Source organism: Nansenia antarctica (assembly GCF_963989245.1).
Source record: "Nansenia antarctica genome assembly, chromosome: 9".
Classification (NCBI taxonomy): Eukaryota; Metazoa; Chordata; class Actinopteri; order Argentiniformes; family Microstomatidae; genus Nansenia; species Nansenia antarctica.
Window position 1 is genome coordinate 13925743 of NC_137679.1, and position 19743 is coordinate 13945485.

The window sequence follows — 19743 nt, forward strand, 5'->3', positions numbered from 1 at the left end:
AGGAGGGGGGAGAGAGAGAGGGAGAGCTAGCGAGAGAGAGAGCTAGCAAGAGAGAGAGAGAGAGAGAGAGAGAGAGAGGGAGAGAGAGAGAGAGTAATATGTAGCCAATTTTAGGGCCCTCATAGGGTCTACCAACTACAAGAAACGTCTGGCCGCTGTGCTTGCCAACAAGAGATATATATATGCATAATATATTCCTTAAAGTCACAAACGATCACGTTCCAAGCTTGTTTGAACTGTGTCATGCTTAGTACTACCCCTCATAGACTGGTTATGACAGAGACAGACACTAAAACAGGAGATTAATTCATGTTGTCATCTATTATTTAATATGTTCTAATATGTTTGCTTAGGCAATGTAAGATGTGCCAATAAAGCTCATTGAATTGGAGAGAGAGGGAGACAATGAGAAAGAGAGACAGAGAGAATCAAACACTCAGCAGGAGATGGATGGGCTGAATGCTGCCATGGTAAATGAGAGACAGCTTTAGATCGGATAACTTTTTTTTAATTTTTTTTATTTTGGATTAGGATGTTTATTTAGGATATTGATTTGTTTGTTTATTCGTCTCCAACACGCCGCCTGTCAGGGCGTCTCTATCACAAACCTAATCTACCAAACAACTAAGGTACAAAACAAATAACATGGAAGTGCATAATAACATATTCAAAAATAAACATGTCTAACATCATTCATGAACTCCCAACTGTCAACACAACGCAAACAATAAGATAAACATTAAAACACGTCAGGTTGCTAACATACAACGCTCCTGGTTTATCAACTGCAGGGAAGAGGGTGAGGAGTGGTCTGCTAAACTCCAACCAGGCCCTTAGCTCCTAAACCGTAACTCCCTAACCCCTAGCTCATTCTCCCTAGCTCCTAACCCCTAGCTCCTAACCCCTAGTTCCCTAACCCCTAGCTCCTAACCCCTAGCTCTTAACCCCTAGCTCCTAACCCCTAGCTCCTAACCCCTAGCTCCCTAACCCCTAGCTCCTAACCCCTAGCTCCTAACCCCTAGGTCCTAACCCCTAGGTCCTAACCCCTAGGTCCTAACCCCTAGGTCCTAACCCCTAGCTCCTACCCCCTAGCTCCCAACCCCTAGCTCCTAACCCCTAGCTCCTAACCCCTAGCTCCTAACCCCTAGCTCCTAACCCCTAGCTCCTAACCCCTAGCTCCTAACCCCTAGCTCCTAACCCCTAGCTCCTAACCCCTAGCTCCTAACCCCTACCTAGGAGGGCTAGGGGTCAGTGGCTAGGGGCCTGTCCATCTGGGGTGGACTAGTACATGGTGGGGTCCTGAGGGAGCGCTAGGAGATACCCCTTTACAGACCAATCTTCATCATCATCATTAACACAACCATCCTCTTCAGTAGCTGTGTTCAGATGGCTGTCCTGTCTGTCTGTCTGTGTATGTGTGTGGGGGGGGGGGTGTTCTCTCAGCGTCGGGGGGCACCTGGGCAGAGGAGAGAGCACAGAAGCACGGTCAGATTAGAGGAGGAGGGTTCAGATTAGTGGGGGAGGGGACAGTGTTAACCCCTCATCATTCCTGTATAGTTAGCCTAAAATGCTATGAGGTAGGGATGAGGGTAGTCTTGGAGAGAGAGAGAGAGAGAGATAGATAGAGAGAGAGAGATAGAGAGATAGACAGATAGACAGATAGATAGATTGAGCAGATAAGGTAGTGTGATGGTACTGAGGGAAAGGTAGCTGGACAGTCTGTAGTGCAACAAGGGGATGCCCAGAGAGAGTTATGGGTGGTTATGGTTACAGTATTGGTTTGTTTTTAGCCATTTCTTAAGGTTTGCTTTAGGGTCATTTTTTTTATACGGTGCCTTTTCCGTCCCCAGTACTAAATCATGTTGTATTTTGTCTAAATTTGGACACATACTAATTCCATTAGGTTTTTCATGTATAGTCAATTGTTATTTATTATGAATACAATGATATGGGCTTCTAAGTTGTTGTTTTCTACATTTTAAAAGCTTTGGTTAAAGATGTAAATTGGATTTTGCATGGGATTTGGGATGTCCCCAGTGTTGTTCATTCAACTTCAATCCAAAAAATAACTATTAAAAACATATACATTTCCAAATATGTTATTATTATTTCATTTTCCTGATCAATATCTATTGAAATCAAATATAGTTTTTATCCATTTTTTATTTATTTTGTACCCAAAATTAAGGTTTTAATTACAATATTGCTTGTCCCTGCGATCACTGTCCACCCTGTTATGCTGTGTTAATGTCCCTTTTAAAAGAAAACCATATTTCTCAATCACATCACCTTTTACCATCTGATTTTTATGTTTTTATCCAGTGAGTTTAATGTGGTTGACCATAACGTGTCCACCCTGTTATGCCTAAATATTGAGGAGATCAATCAAATTGAATAATTTCAAAAAAAGTATTTAGTGCAAATTAGATTCCTCATCAAGTATTCATGGTCATTCTAGGCATTATGCTAACACAGGCAGGCTAAAGGCTAACTTTAACTCAAAATGTCCACCCTGTTAGTGTCCACCCTGTTATGTGTCCACTCTGTTCTGGAGACACTCGCCCTATTCAACTACAGAGGGTATTCTAAATAAAATAAAATGTAGGTGCCTGAGCTCGACCACTATGTTTTTCAGCAAGCTAGATATGTCCTTTATATAATAGAACATTAAAATATAGATAAATCAACAATTTATTTTTCACAAGTTATGAAGTCCAAATGGCACCGTATAAAAAAAATGACCCTTTAAAGGTTGGATACGTGGGGCATTCCCTTATTGTAACTGGATGAGGGTAGTCTTGGATGATGAAGATGAAACCATGCCTTGACTGGGATCTGATATCAACACCATAAACCCTTACAATAACTGGGGGGGTACTCACCAGGGCAGGGCAGCAGGGGCCCCATGTGAAGACTCTTCAGGGAGGGGGGAGCGCCCCTAGGGCCGTGGTGGGGGGGTCCGTGGGGGGGCGGGTGGCCATGGTGGTGGGGGGGGCCTCTAGGCAGGGGGCCGTGGGGGCCGTGTGTAGAGGGGGGCCCCCGTGGAGGTGGGGGGCCACGGGCGCCTGGGGGGCCGTGGGGGGGGCCCTGGCCATGGTGCATGGACAGAAGTGGGGGAGGCTTGGTCTTGGGGTAGGAACCTGGGACGGAGACGCATGAGAGAGAGAGTGAGTGAGTGAGTGAGTGTGCGTGTGTGAAAGAGAGAGATAGTGTGTGTGTGAGAGAGATTTTACATTTTCGGCATTTAGCAGACGCCTTTATCTACTATCCGTCTCCATTGGCCACTTTGTATCCGACCAAATTAAAATGGCCAATCCTTGGCCCCCTCCTATTCAATCTTTACAGGCTTCCATTGGGACACATCCCTAAAAACTATACGGACGCCACTCAAATCTACATTACTACGAGCCCTCTCACCGAACGACTATAGTCCCATCGACAATCTCTGTAATTGCATTGAACAAATAAACGCCAGGATGTTGTGCTAGAGAGAGTGAGATAGTGTGTGTGTGTGTGTGAGAGGCTGATGACTCACCGGGTGGTGTCAGTAGGGGGGGTGTGGGGTGCTCTCCCATCCCAGGGTGGGGGGGATCTCCTAAGGGGGTGGGCAGCAGGGGGGGGGGCTTCCCCAGACCGGGGGGCAGCATCTTCCTCCTCTCTGGGCGGGGGGGGTCATCTGCCTCAGAGGACCTGGCTGTGGGGGGGGGCATATACAATTTACAATTTTTACAAATTAAAGGGCTTCATCGTCAAGGGAGACATACGTTTAGAAGTGTGAAGATAAAAAACAAGGAAGAGTACTATGTACGACTAGAATATATATATTATTAAACAGAGCGGAGATGAAAATTTACAAATTTAAAAAATTATTATATATATATATATACAGTATATATATATATATATATATATATATATATATATATATATATATATATATATATATATATACAATGGGGAGAACAAGTATTTGATACACTGCTGATTTTGCAGGTTTTCCCACTTAGAAAGAATGTAGAGGTCTGTAATGTTTATCATAGGTACACTTCAACTGTGAGACGGAATCTAAAACAAAAATCCAGAAAATCACATTATATGACTTTTAAATAATTAATTTGCATTTTATTGTATGAAATAAGTATTTGATCACCTACCAACCAGTAATAATTCCGGCTCTCACAGACCTGTTAGTTTTTCTTTAAGAAGCCCTCCTATTCTCCACTCATTACCTGTATTAACTGCACCTGTTTGAACTTGTTACCTTTATAAAAGACCCCTCTCCACACACTCAATCAATCAGACCCCAACCTCTCCACAATGGGCAAGACCAAAGAGCTTTCTAAGGACATCAGGGACAAAATTGTAGACCTGCACAAGGCTGGGATGGGCTACAGGACAATAGGGAAGCAGCTTGGTGAGAAGGCAACAACTGTTGGCGCAATTATTAGAAAATGGAAGAAATTTAAGATGACGGTCAATCTCCCTCGGTCTGGGGCTCCATGCAACATCTCACCTCGTGGGGCATCAATGATCATAAGAAAGGTGAGGGATCAGCCCAGAACTACAGGGCAGGACCTGGTCAATGACCTGAAGAGAGCTGGGACCACAGTCTCAAAGAAAACTATCAGTAACACACTACGCCGTCAGGGATTAAAATCCTGTAGCGCACGCAAGGTCCCCCTGCTCAAGCCAGCGCATGTCCAGGCCCGTCTGAGGTTTGCCAATGATCATCTGGATGATCCAGAGGAGGAATGGGAGAAGGTCATGTGGTCTGATGAGACCAAAATAGAGCTTTTTGGCATAAACTCCACTCGCCGTGTTTGGAGGAAGAAGAAGGATGAGTACAACCACAAGAACACCATCCCAACCGTGAAGCATGGAGGTGGAAACATCATTCTTTGGGGATGCTTTTCTGCAAAGGGGACAGGACGAATGCACCGTATTGAGGGGAGGATGGATGGGGCCAAGTATCGCGAGATCTTGGCCAATAACCTCCTTCCCTCAGTAAGAGCATTGAAGATGGGTCGTGGCTGGGTCTTCCAGCATGACAACTACCCGAAACACACAGCCAGGGCAACTAAGGAGTGGCTCCGTAAGAAGCATCTCAAGGTCCTGGAGTGGCCTAGCCAGTCTCCAGACCTGAACCCAATAGAAAATCTTTGGAGGGAGCTGAAAGTCTGTGTTGCCCAGCGACAGCCCCGAAACCTGAAGGATCTGGAGAAGATCTGTATGGAGGAGTGGGCCCAAATCCCTGCTGCAGTGTGTGCAAACCTGGTCAAGAACTACAGGAAACGTCTGATCTCTGTAATTGCAAACAAAGGTTTCTTTACCAAATATTAAGCTCTGTTTTTCTGATGTATCAAATACTTATTTCATGCAATAAAATGTAAATTAATTACTTTAAAATCATACAATTTGATTTTCTGGATTATTTTTTTTGATTCTGTCTCTCACAGTTGAAGTGTACCTATGATAAAAATTACAGACCTCTACATTCTTTCTAAGTGGGAAAACGTGCAAAATCAGCAGTGTATCAAATACTTGTTCTCCCCACTGTATATATATATATATATATAGATATATAGTATACAGGTAAATAAAGATAATTTAAGATGAAAATCGTGGACATTGCAGTTATTATTGACAGAGGTAAGCATGGTGCAGATAGTGCAGACTTCTTTAGTGTTTGGTTGGACATCCTTTTACTGTCACAACAGCTCGTCTGAGTATACCGTGTGTTTTTTTAATGTGTTTTCCGTTTCCGGCTTTTTTGTTTTTCCATATTACAAAAGTAAATGTGTTGAAGAGCCCACTCGATAAGCCCACTCGATAAGCCCACTCGATAAGCCCACTCGATAAGCCCACTCGATAAGCCCACTCGACAAGCCCACTCGATAAAACAAACAACAGTTTCGTCTGCCGTAGGCCGTAAACAAAGGTACGTTTTAGGAGATGTTCAAAAGCAAGGACTGTGTGATCATCTAATTATGTGTAGTTATGTGTTTTTAGCATGTTGATGTTCCATCAGCATGTTGTGATGTGCTAAACAGGCAGTTTGATGTTAGTACGTAGCAATGTTTACTTTACCAACAAGTGATTTTCTCCAATTCTCTGTTTGAGGTGTACCAACATAGCATATTTTCTTCAACTATTTTCAGATTTCAATATTATGACACATCATTTTAAAGCTTACAATCTGCACTTTTATAATCTGTGTGTGTGTGTGTGTGTGTGTGTGTGTGTGCGTGCGTGTGTAGATGTGTGCGTAGATGTGAGCGTGTGTGTGTGTGTGTGTGAGCGTAGAAGTGTGTGTGTGCATGTGTGTGTGTGCAGCAGGCAGTTGTGGAGGTAGTCCACCAGACTAGCCACCTCGCCAGGGTAGAGGTGTGTGTGTGTGTGTGTGTGTGTGTGTGTGTGTACCTTGCAGGTGGTCCTGGCGGTTGTGTAGGTAGTCCACCAGACTAGCCACCTCCCCAGGGTAGAGGTGCAGGCCCTGGGCTAGCTGCAGCAGCAGCTGCCGGGTGTCCCGGGGGACGGCGTGCCTCTCCAGCTTGTCCCTCTCCAGGTAGTCATCCAGCAGGTCGGTCGCCCGCGCAGCCACCTCCGCAGGGTCCTTCTGCTGCTGGGGCTGCCCCCCCCCGCCTCCGCCCGGCCCGCCAGCCCCGGGGCCCCCCCCACCCCCGCGCTCCCCCCCCCCCAGCCCGCGCCTGTACTCCGCCAGCACGAAGTCCATAGCCTGGTCCTTGGGCATGTTGCGGTGGACTGGCGGGGTTGGAGGAGGGGTGGAGGAGAAGGGGTCAAAGGTGAAAGGTTATACAGTGTATAATCAGGGGGTGTGTGGGGGATGAGGGGGGGTCGTGATCTGTGTTCCGTTTCATTCACACCAGTTTGTTTTTATATGGGGGGGGGGTTGACTTTGTGCGTGAGTACGCTGTTTTGAAGTGTGTGTGTGTTAGTTGTTTTGTGTGTGTCTTTGCGTTTCAGTTGTTTTGTGTGTGTTAGTGGTTTTGTGTGTGTGTGTGTGTGTTTCAGTTGTTTTGTGTGTGTTAGTTGTTTTGGTCTGCGTTCTGTCTGTGTGGTGTGTGTGTTTTCATCAGGTTGTGTAGGGATGGTGTAGTTGTATTCTTAGTGTTAGTGTTGCGTGTTTAACGGGTCGTATTGTTTTTGGGTCATTGAAGCTTCGTCAATGAGGAAGGCTGTGTGTTAAACACACGGCCAATACTGCTCATATTAAACAACGTGTAGTTAATTAAATTGAGTGTGTACTTAATTCATCTACAGCATTAAAACATGTTTCCCATATGATTCCCATTGATTGTCCATGTATGATTATGTTTATACACTACATAGTGCACGTGTGTATGTTTATACACTACATAGTGCATGTGTGATTATGTTTATGCTAATTGTTGGGTGTGGCTATTTTAGCCACATATATATTTGGTAAAAATATGTAAAAGTTGTTCTCATGGGTCATATAGGATGTCATACATTTGGTTTGTGGTACTTAATACATTGCGACAGATTTTTGCATTTGACATTTCCTCAACGTTATCTTGATGACATATCATGTTGTATCGACTACGTAGCACGTTATATTGTTATAACGTTATATGGTTAATTATTATATGCGTGAATTAATACTTATATGATGAAGAACCGATGATGCAACAGAGGAGTTATATTGAAGTAACACCGTCTGCAGATCTGCTTAGAAGTGAAATCTGTAGTTATGTCCTTTGCTGCCCTCTGGTGGCCACACTGAAGGTTGTAAAGCATAAATATGTGACTCGTTCTAGTCAATCAAAATGTTCTGACGTTTCTTTTGAAACTCGGAACTACGTTTCAACGTTGTTGAGAATCACAACACAAACTCGCTAGTCAAGCCAAAATACTGCAACGCAAAGGATTCGGTGAGTAATCCCCACTGTTACTTAGTTAACTATAACACCACTTTACATTGTTAGCAGGCTCACAAAATAAGCTGTGTTAGTTGACTAAAGATGTGTCATTGATTTTCAACAACGCGGAAATGTATTAAAACATTTTGAAAGAAAAGCCCAATCATTACATCAGATCCCGATATGCGGACCAAAGCATTAGAACGTGACACATATGCTACCTTTCCCCCTCAGCGGTTAAATATGTGCTTATTCTTGTAAACAAACAAGAGGTAAAAGTGGTAGGTGAGGACCGGTGTCTGACCCCACCACCAGATTGAGGAAAAGCTCAGAAGCAGTGACCGGCGATGAACCCTCTTCATCATGCCATCTCACTCCTTGATCGCTACAGATTCATGTAAGCCATTGAACACTATTTTAAAGCCATTGAACACTGTTTTAAGGCATTGAACAGTATTTTAAAGCCATTGAACACTATTTAAGGGCATTGAACACTATTTTAAAGGCATTGAACACTATTTAAAGGCATTGAACACCATTTTGAAGCCATTGAACACTATTTAAAGCCATCGAACACTATTTTAACGCCACTGAACACAATTTTAAAGCTCAAATCTACATACTGGGCCTTTAAAAACGTCCTCTAAAATGGTCATAGTTTGTTGTTATAATTGTGTTATTGAAGGTTCATATTCCATGATTTGTTAATAGTTTGCAAAGGTTTCCAATGTTATCTAACAGGAGTTTTAAAGCAGTTTAAATGCAGATCTGACAGGTGTTACCATGTTTTACTAATTGACAAACACGGTACAGTGATGTAACAGCATTGTCTATACATTTGAATAATGACATCTAAGAATTAGGTCATCATCATCGTCATCATCATCATCATCATCATCCTGGTTTGTTTTGACCTTCACTGTAAGAGTGTACGAGGAAATAATTTCAAACATTTCAAACATAAGATTACAATTAAAGTGTGTGTCTATGTGTGTGTGTGAGACACCGAAAATGATGGTGATGATGAGGGAGAGTCTAAACAGTGAACATTAAGTGAGTGAGAGTCCAGGTTCAACACTACTTTTTAAAACATACCACGTTAAGACTGGAGCTGCAGGTGATTATAGACAATAGCCTTTAAAGGAGGGGTGGTACAACAGTAATGTTGTTAGGAGGTTTGTGTGTGTGTGTGTGGGGGGGGGGAGGGGGGTATTTAGGACTTACTTTTGAGGGACTCTGAAAATATGATTACGGTGCAGGAGGACAGTGCTACGTTAGTCTGCTCCACCAGTATACATAACGGGGAGCCGTCGGAGCGCACGTCCTGCAGCGCCCGCGTTAGCCCCGCCTCGGCCTGCAGGTACAGCATCTCCACAGACAGGTGGCGCTCTTGCAAACACTGGCCTATCGACTTGGGGTAATCCCTTTAAGGAGGAGGAGGAGGGGAAGAAGAGGAGGAGGAAGAGGAAGAAGAGGACATCTGGGTTACTGACCGCGCGAGGCACAGCGGGTCGCGTCAGAGGGGTGTGTTTGTGTGAGAGAGAGAGAGAGAGGGGGGGGCACACAGGTATACGCCACCTGCTTTCAGAGACCCCCCCCCCCCACTCCCAAAACCCTGCCAAGCCCCTACCCCCCCCCCCCACCCAACATACTTTAGGAGCGAGTTTCCCCATGCACAGATTAACCCTAACCCCTAACAAAAAAAGATCTTTAAAGAAAATTACTAATTGTCAGTGTTATTTAGGTTTAATTTATGTCCTGTGATTTAGGTTTAACCTGTCTCCTGTGATTTAGGTTTTTACATGTGACCTGTGATTTAGGTTTAACATGTGACCTGTGATTTAGGTTTTTACATGTGACCTGTGATTTAGGTTTAACCTGTGTGTCCTGTGATTTAGGTTTAACATGTGACCTGTGATTTAGATTTAACCTGTGTGTCCTGTGATTTAGGTTTAACATGTGACCTGTGATTTAGGTTTAACATGTGACCTGTGATTTAGGTTTAACATGTGACCTGTGATTTAGATTTAACCTGTGTGTCCTGTGATTTAGGTTTAACATGTGACCTGTGATTTAGGTTTAACATGTGACCTGTGATTTAGGTTTAACATGTGACCTGTGATTTAGGTTTAACATGTGACCTGTGATTTAGGTTTAACCTGTATGTCCTGTGATTTAGGTTTAACATGTGACCCGTGATTTAGGTTTAACATGTGACCTGTGATTTAGGTTTAACATGTGATTTAGGTTTAACCTGAGTGTCCGGTGATTTAGGTTTAATCTGTGTCCTGTGATTTAGGTTTAATCTGTGTCCTGTGATTTAGGTTTAATCTGTGTCCTGTGATGCCAGTTCAGACCAAACATCCGCAACAAGACAAGACTCGGCAACCGCTTGCAACCGACGTTCTAAAACTTCAGACCAAAGACTAAACATTAAAGATAATTCAGACCGCTGCAACTAGAAGCTGGACGTTCAAAAAAATGGCCTCGTCTCGGATCTTTGGTCTGAACTGGCCTTTAGGTTTAACCTGTGTCTGGGGAAACAGGCCTGGGTCTGGGAGGGTTGGACAGTTGTACCTGGGTCTGAGAGGGTTGGACAGGTGTACCTCAGGGCAGCAGAACATCGGCTGTGCAGACGCCCCAACACACACTTACACCCAGCCAACCCTCAGACCTCCACAAGGATGTATGGCGTAGGCGGGGAATGCCGGGGGAGGTAGAAATCGGAGGACGGGCTCATTGTAGCGCATGGAACGGAATGAGGGAACGGTATCAAACACGTACCATGCATTGCAATGAGCCTGTCCTCCCATTTCTACTTCCAACAGCCTCCCCTGGACCTAGGGTGTAGGGGCAGGGTTGGGACTCGGTCACTCAGACATGGTGTGTGTGTGTGTGTGTGTGAGAGAGAGAGAGAGTGTTACAGTAATCTCATAGAATGATGAATTAGTCACAGGTGCTGTCCAGTGCTATGTATGGTCATACACAGTGCTATGTATGGTTATAACACTGTGGTTATAACACGGTTGACAGGTTGTGTACATTTGTTATTACTATTAAGTTGTTGAGAGAACAGAGCAGGTTTCCACACATTAACCATTTCAATGTTAAAACCTGGTTATATTCATTTTACATTTTTGGCATTTAGCAAAAATGACGCCTTATTCCAAAGCGACTTACAATCAATACATTTGACTAAGCAAGTGAATCATCAATTCACCAGTCGTAGCAGGAAGGGTAATCTAGCTCAGGCCAGGGGCCATTGGCAGTCGTCATGATAGAATTCACATATTCATACATATATTCACACAGTTCTTCTGTGTAACATGTCAAGAAGATTAGGTCTTTGGCCTCAGAATAGAGACAGCATGTCAACTAGAGCACTGGTCCTCACCCCTGGGGACCCCCCTTCCCTTGAGTGAGTGAGGCCTACATGAGTTAAGGGGGGTGAACCCCCTCCATCCCACCCCCCTCCCATAAAGCTATAGTTTTATATCGATGATAACTGTGGATTTTACCTGTGGATATTGGAAGCTGCGTACACGTGCGCAGCGCTTTGACAGACATTTGGCAACTTCATTGAACGCGCGTGAGGAAGAGGCGTGTTGAATGAAGAATTGTAATGAATTGTTTACATTTTAACCATTTACCAGACGCGTTAAGTGATTTACGATTAGAGGTTACAGGGACCGTCTCCCTGGAGTAACTTAGGGCTAAGTGCCTTACTCAAGGGCACACGAGTGGTGGCATTCCCATGTGGGATTTGAACTCATGACCTTCTGATCACCAGTCCAACTAAGGCCACCACTGTTGTATGGGATTGTGGGATCTCTGTCGTAGCGAACGGATGTGTTATGTTGACTTGGTGAAAGGGGGGGGGGGGGTGAAGGGGGGATTTAGTGGGGACGGAATTTCCTCACTTCCACTTATTTCAGGATGTAAAGGAGCCGTGCTTCTGAACAGATGCAGTGGTGCAGGCCGGGACCTGGGGAGGCTGGTGGAGGAATGATGGATGGTATCAACCGCTGCATATTCCGTTCCAGGCATTACACTGAGCCCGTCCTCCGATATCCCCATCACAATTCTACCTCCACTGGCTGTTTGTGTCCATATATCCATATGATATATATATATATATTTGAATGTGTGTATGTTGCTGTGCATCGTCTCCGCCAGGGGTGACGCCTCAACAACACGTGTCTACAGTAGATTAGATTAAACGTTATTGTCATTGCCGAATACAAGTACCAGACAATGACATGCAGCACAGTGTTAGATTGTGGCTGGATAAAAGTGGACAAAACTAGACTTCTACATTGTACATTTACATTTTAGACATTTAGCAGACGCCTTTATCCAAAGCAACAAATACATTTGTCAAAGTAAGTGAATCCGTCTATCCATCAGTCATCATAAGAATTAGTAATGTATGCCAAAACCAAGGCTCATTGGCAGCTACATTACTAGAAGGAGGAATAAAATGTTTTACATTTATTTTCTATTAATTTAACTTTATTTACTTTTTTGTTTGTTTTGTTTTGATTTGTTCTCTCCATTTGAAGAGCACGGGTGGACATTTTGATTCCAAGTACATGACGACTGACACATCAGCCATTTTAGGAACAAGACAACACTAATATGAGTGTTGTGATGGGAGGGAGGGAGGAGGAGTGTGTTCTGGAGGAGTATCCCAGATAAAGAAGTGAGACTAGTGAACCACTAGTGATGCTGCGTTTGTTAAAGAGAGTGTGTTACTGCAGGACAACCAGCAGCAGCACTCCCACAGTGAAGAGGGACCTCAATAACACACTCACACACCTCAATAACACACACTCACACACCTCAATAACACACTCACACACCTCAATAACACACTCACACACCTCAATAACACACACTCACACACAATCACACACACTCACACACCTCAATAACACACACTCACACACCTCAATAACACACACATTCACACCTCAATAACACACTCACACACCTCAATAACACACACTCACACACAATCACACACCTCAATAACACACACTCACAGTCTCACACACCTCAATAACACACACATTCACCTCAATAACACACACACACACACACACACACACCTCAATAACACACACTCCTCAATAACACACACACTCACACAACTCAATAACACACACATTCACCTCAATAACACACACACACACACACACACACACACCTCAATAACACACACTCACACACCTCAATAACACACACTCACACACCTCAATAACACACACAATCACACACCTCAATAACACACACACTCACACACACCTCAATAACAGACACACTCCCGCACATACACAGCTCAATAACACACACACACACACACACACACACACACACACACACACACACACCTCAATAACACACACACTCACACACCTCAATAACACACAATCACACACAATCACACCTCAATAACACACACTCACACACCTCAATAACACACACACTCACACACCTCAATAACACACACTCACACACCTCAATAACACACACACTCACACACCTCAATAACATAGCTGTAGGATCAACTCACACTCACACATCATTAGCTACCTATAACCTTGGGTTACTTCCTAATGATCAACTCTGTACAATAATGTGACATTTGGGCCTACCCAAATCCACACAGACCCACACACACACACACCTGGACACACACCAACTAACTAACTAACTAACTAACTCACACACACACACACACACACACACACACACACACACACACACACACAAATTAACTAACACACACACACACACACACACACACATATAGAGAAAATGGTAGTGTGAGTGTGTAAGAGAGATAAGCCTGAGTGTGTAAGAGAGGTAAGCCTGAGCGTGTAAGAGAGAGAGGTAAGCCTGAGTGTGTAAGAGGTAAGCCTGAGTGTGTAAGAGAGGTAAGCCTGAGTGTGTAAGAGAGAGAGGTAAGCCTGAGTGTGTAAGAGAGGTAAGCCTGAGTGTGTAAGAGAGGTAAGCCTGAGTGTGTAAGAGAGGTAAGCCTGAGTGTGTAAGAGAGAGAGGTAAGCCTGAGTGTGTAAGAGAGGTAAGCCTGAGTGTGTAAGAGAGGTAAGCCTGAGCGTGTAAGAGAGGTAAGCCTAAGCGTGTAAGAGAGGAAAGCCTGAGTGTGTAAGAGAGGTAAGCCTGAGCGTGTAAGAGAGAAAAGGCTGAGTGTGTAAGAGAGAGGTAAGCCTGAGTGTGTAAGAGAGGAAAGCCTAAGCGTGTAAGAGAGGTAAGCCTGAGTGTGTAAGAGAGGAAAGCCTGAGTGTGTAAGAGAGGAAAGGCTGTGTGTAAGAGAGCAAAGGCTGAGTGTGTAAGAGAGGTAAGCCTGAGTGTGTAAGAGAGGAAAGGCTGAGTGTGTAAGAGAGAGAGGTAAGCCTGAGTGTGTAAGAGAGGAAAGCCTGAGCGTGTAAGAGAGGTAAGCCTGAGTGTGTAAGAGAGGAAAGGTTGAGTGTGTAAGAGAGGAAAGCCTGAGCGTGTAAGAGAAGTAAGCCTGAGTGTGTAAGAGAGGTAAGCCTAAGCGTGTAAGAGAGGTAAGCCTGAGTGTGTAAGAGAGGTAAACCTGAGCGTACTCACGAGCAGGAGTTGTTCACAGAGAGCACCACACAGTCGGCGGGCCTCCTCTCCTCCTGGACCTGCCTGTAGAAGCGCTGGTACAGGGTGCTGTGCTTGTCCGCCACGCTGAAGCCCTTGGGAGAGGCTGGGGGAGGGGAAAGAGGGAGGGGAGGGAGGGAGGGGAGGTGGTTCATTAATGGAGTGGACGGTCGGAGGAGAACATGGAGTCAGATGGAGATGCTTTCGTTTCGCAAGTGAGGAGCGTGCACTAAATTCCCATATAATAGTAATAATAATAATAATAATAATAATAATAATAATAATCAAACAACAACAAGAACAAACAAGAGACTGCCACCCCCAAACCAACCCCATGCACACTACAAAGATTAACATATTATATTATTTTCACTACTGGATTACTTGTAAACTACCAACTACTGTACTGTATGATATTGCATTTATCTCATTGTACTTTGCACAGCACTTTTGCACTATCGAAGCCACTGTAGTACCATCACTTTATTACTGTAGTATTAGTTATTTTACTTTATTTTGTATATTGATGCTGCAACGCCAGTGTTGATGAACCAAAGCCAAAGAATTTTACTCTTGTGAACTTGTACATTGAAATGTAATAAAAGTGATTCTGAAAATAATAATAATAATAATGACAATGATGATAACGATAATAATAATAATGACAATGATAACGATAATAATAATAATAATGATGATGCCCTATCCTGTGCTGATCAGGTGACCCAGGGTCATGTGACCTCACCGGCTGGTGGATGCTGATAGGCTACTTCGTAGTCCATGCTGCCAGGGTAGTCATGCTGCTGGACCAGCTCCTCATAGCTGAAACAGTCACAGATCAGATACAGATCAGATCACAGATCAGTAGTAACTCAATAACTCATCTTTAACAACAGCAACACCATGAGTTGTCCCTCCTAAACCCTCTTCACCCCCTCTACAGTTTCTCTACTGTAAATATATTAAATTATAACAAAAAAATACATATATATACAGTATATATATAATTCTTCCTTCTTCTAGCATTATGACTACCAATGGCCCTTACAAAAAGGTAAATGTAAATATGGAACGAGCTGAGATGATGGAGGGGCGGTGGCGAGGGCGTGGCTGAGATGGTGGAGGGGTGGTGGCGTAGCTGAGATGGTGGATGAGTGGTGGCGAGGGCGTAGCTGAAATGGTGGCGTAGCTGAGATGGTGGATGAGTGGTGGCGTAGCTGAGATGGTGGATGGGTGGTGGAGAGGGCGTGGCTGAGATGGTGGAGGGGTGGTGAGGAGAGCGTAGCTGAGATGGTGGATGGGTGGTGGCCAGGGCGTAGCTGAGATGGTGGACGGTTGGTGGCCAGGGCATAGCTGGTTTTATCAGGTATTTGAGGACACGGTCGCTCGCGTGTGTTGGGCAAGTCAGAGGTCGCACGTTGGAAGCTCGGTCTGAGCTCAGAGGAGCTGGAGCTAGAGGGTGTGTGTGTGTGTGTGTGTGTGTGTGTGTGTGTGTGTGTTGAAAGAGCTCTGACAGTACTTGTGAGGACAATATTACTTCATGTTGGGACTACAACCAGGGGTGCCTCAGGAAGCCCCTGAAGGTCATCAAGGACCCAGCACACGCACACGAACACGCACACACACACACACACACACACACGCACACGCACACGCACACAACAGCCCGTTCTCCCTGCTACCCTCAAGCTGGAGGTACCTTTTTCCTCAGACCATAAGACTGCTAAATATAACACACACACAGACACCCACACACTGACACGACCAACCCCCGCACACCACACAGACACCCACACACGTGCTATCCAACTCCTGTGCAACATTCTTCTGAATGTATATTTTGACTGTATGGATTTTTCTTACCTCAAATTTTAAAATATATTGTCCTTTGTTTCTTATATTTGTTTATCATATCCTGTATGTCTTCTCCCCTGGTTTGCACATTACTAGTCCAGCAGCGGAGCTAGAGCAGAAACATGCAGCCTGAGGAATGTTGTAGTTACAACACTGTGTTGTTTCTCTCCATAGTGTTTACATCGCACCTACAGTCCTCAGGCTGCAGATGTTTGCAGGGGGGGAGAGGGACTAAGACACCTCTCCTAAGTTAGGGGCTAAGACACCTCTCCTAAGTTAGGGGCTAAGATACCTCTCCTAAGTTAGGGGCTAAGACACCTCTCCTAAGTTAGGGGCTAAGATACCTCTCCTAAGTTAGGGGGCTCAGACACCTCTCCTAAGTTAGGGACTAAGATACCTCTCCTAAGTTAGGGGCTAAGATACCTCTCCTAAGTTAGGGGGCTAAGACACCTCTCCTAAGTTAGGGACTAAGATACCTCTCCTAAGTTAGGGGCTAAGACACCTCTCCTAAGTTAGGGGCTAAGACACCTCTCCTAAGTTAGGGGCTATAAGATACCTCTCCTAAGTTAGGGGCTAGGACACCTCTCCTAAGTTAGGGGCTAAGATACCTCTCCTAAGTTAGGGGGCTAAGATACCTCTCCTAAGTTAGGGGCTATAAGATACCTCTCCTAAGTTAGGGGCTAAGACACCTCTCCTACGTTAAGGGGCTTAGATACCTCTCCTAAGTTAGGGGCTAAGATACCTCTCCTAAGTTAAGGGGCTTAGATACCTCTCCTAAGTTAGGGGCTAAGATACCTCTCCTAAGTTAGGGGCTAAGACACCTCTCCTAAGTTAGGGACTAAGACACCTCTCCTAAGTCAGGGGCTAAGATACCTCTCCTAAGTTAGGGGCTAAGATACCTCTCCTAAGTTAGGGGGCTAAGATACCTCTCCTAAGTTAGGGGCTAAGACACCTCTCCTAAGTAAGGGGCTTAGATACCTCTCCTAAGTTAGGGTCTATAAGATACCTCTCCTAGGTTAGGGGCTAAGATACCTCTCCTAAGTTAAGGGGCTAAGATACCTCTCCTAAGTCAGGGGCTAAGACACCTCTCCTAAGTTAGGGGCTAAGATACCTCTCCTAAGTTAGGGGCTAAGATACCTCTCCTACGTTAGGGGGCTATACGATACCTCTCCTAAGTGAGGGGCTAAGACACCTCTCCTAAGTTAGGGGCTAAGACACCTCTCCTAAGTGAGGGACTAAGACACCTCTCCTAAGTTAGGGGCTAAGATACCTCTCCTAAGTTAGGGGCTAAGACACCTCTCCTAAGTTAGGGGCTAAGATACCTCTCCTAAGTTAGGGGCTAAGACACCTCTCCTAAGTTAGGGACTAAGACACCTCTCCTAAGTCAGGGGCTAAGATACCTCTCCTAAGTTAGGGGCTAAGATACCTCTCCTAAGTTAGGGGGCTAAGATACCTCTCCTAAGTTAGGGGCTAAGACACCTCTCCTAAGTAAGGGGCTTAGATACCTCTCCTAAGTTAGGGTCTATAAGATACCTCTCCTAGGTTAGGGGCTAAGATACCTCTCCTAAGTTAAGGGGCTAAGATACCTCTCCTAAGTCAGGGGCTAAGACACCTCTCCTAAGTTAGGGGCTAAGATACCTCTCCTAAGTTAGGGGCTAAGATACCTCTCCTACGTTAGGGGGCTATACGATACCTCTCCTAAGTGAGGGGCTAAGACACCTCTCCTAAGTTAGGGGCTAAGACACCTCTCCTAAGTGAGGGACTAAGACACCTCTCCTAAGTTAGGGGCTAAGATACCTCTCCTAAGTTAGGGGCTAAGACACCTCTCCTAAGTTAGGGGCTAAGATACCTCTCCTAAGTTAGGGGCTAAGACACCTCTCCTAAGTGAGGGGCTAAGACACCTCTCCTAAGTTAGGGGCTATAAGATACCTCTCCTAAGTTAGGGGCTAAGACACCTCTCCTAAGTTAGGGGCTATAAGATACCTCTCCTAAGTTAGGGGCTATAAGATACCTCTCCTAAGTTAGGGGCTATAAGATACCTCTCCTAAGTGAGGGGCTAAGATACCTCTCCTAAGTTAGGGACTAAGACACCTCTCCTAAGTCCTAAGGGGCTAAGATACCTTTCCTAAGTTAGGGGCTAAGACACCTCTCCTAAGTTAGGGGCTAAGATACCTCTCCTAAGTTAGGGGCTAAGATACCTCTCCTAAGTTAGGGGCTAAGACACCTCTCCTAAGTGAGGGGCTAAGATACCTCTCCTAAGTTAGGGACTAAGACACCTCTCCTAAGTCCTAAGGGGCTAAGATACCTTTCCTAAGTTAGGGGCTAAGACACCTCTCCTAAGTTAGGGGCTAAGATACCTCTCCTAAGTTAGGGGCTAAGATACCTCTCCTAAGTTAGGGGCTAAGATACCTCTCCGGGTCCTTGTTGTGGTCGTCTGTGCGCTCCTCTCTCCCGGGGTACGGCGCCGGTCTCCGAAAGGACCGGGGAGGAACACCGCTGAAACGAGACAGTTAACAGTCACCACAACACCGTGATGGGTTAGGGGTTAGCTTGCTATGGTAGCTCCCTCTCCTTTGTCAGTGCGTGACGTTAGAATTATAAGGTTCTATCTCCATTTTTGTCAAAATAGAGTTGTTGTTGTTGTTTTTTAACATAATTTGATCCATTAGGTGTTTATTAATGCCTGTGTGGTATTATTTTTTAAATGTTTAAATTTTTGAGTTAGTAATTCATAAAATACAAAGGTTCCATCTCACAAAACATAATGGAATGTAAAAACGTTGACGCTCAATATCTCTGAACTGCCCTAGACGCCCTAGGAGATAGAACCTTATAATTCTAAGCTCACGAGTGGTTAGGCGGGCTGCCTGCTAACGATTCCCAACTCCCTAAGCACGCCGACACACTCACCCTCCGGCCGGGTTGGCCTGAGCCCGTCTGCTGCCCGGGGCTTTCAGCCAGGACGACATCGCTGCACTGTTTTGCACGGGACAACTGTTTAACTCGCTTATCTCAAGACACTATTCGGTATTCGCTTTGCAATACAAACAATGTCAATACAACCGCGGGTGACAGTGGAGAGCACGGCCGGCTAGCTTAGCATAGCGAGCTAACCACTACAGTCTTGATAGCTGCTGTGTCTGTTCTCGCGATAGCGAGGGCTGCTGCTGCCGCCAGTAAACAGCTATGTCTGTTCTCGCGATAACGGGGGCTGCTGCCGGTAAACAGCGGAATGGAATTTCCAGAATGAGGATCGGGATGTAAATAGGGGGTTGTGTGTTATTGCTATTGTGTGTTTTATCGATTGCTATTGTTCTATTGTTATTTGTATGCTGCCTGTGTGGATATGTTAAAG

General features: G+C 44.9%; 1 protein-coding gene across 1 annotated transcript; it reads right to left on the reverse strand.

Annotated features, from left to right (window-relative positions):
- Window positions 1-1439: 1439 nt before the first annotated feature.
- Window positions 1440-19357, reverse strand: LOC308165354 (uncharacterized protein; the record flags this gene model as incomplete). Its single annotated transcript, XM_080539512.1, has 9 exons — window positions 1440-1456; window positions 2883-3140; window positions 3536-3694; window positions 6421-6762; window positions 9126-9325; window positions 14517-14640; window positions 15280-15356; window positions 18798-18884; window positions 19299-19357. The coding sequence occupies 9 exons, from the start codon at window positions 19355-19357 to the stop codon at window positions 1440-1442; spliced, it is 1323 nt and encodes a 440-aa protein (XP_080395638.1).
- Window positions 19358-19743: the final 386 nt, after the last annotated feature.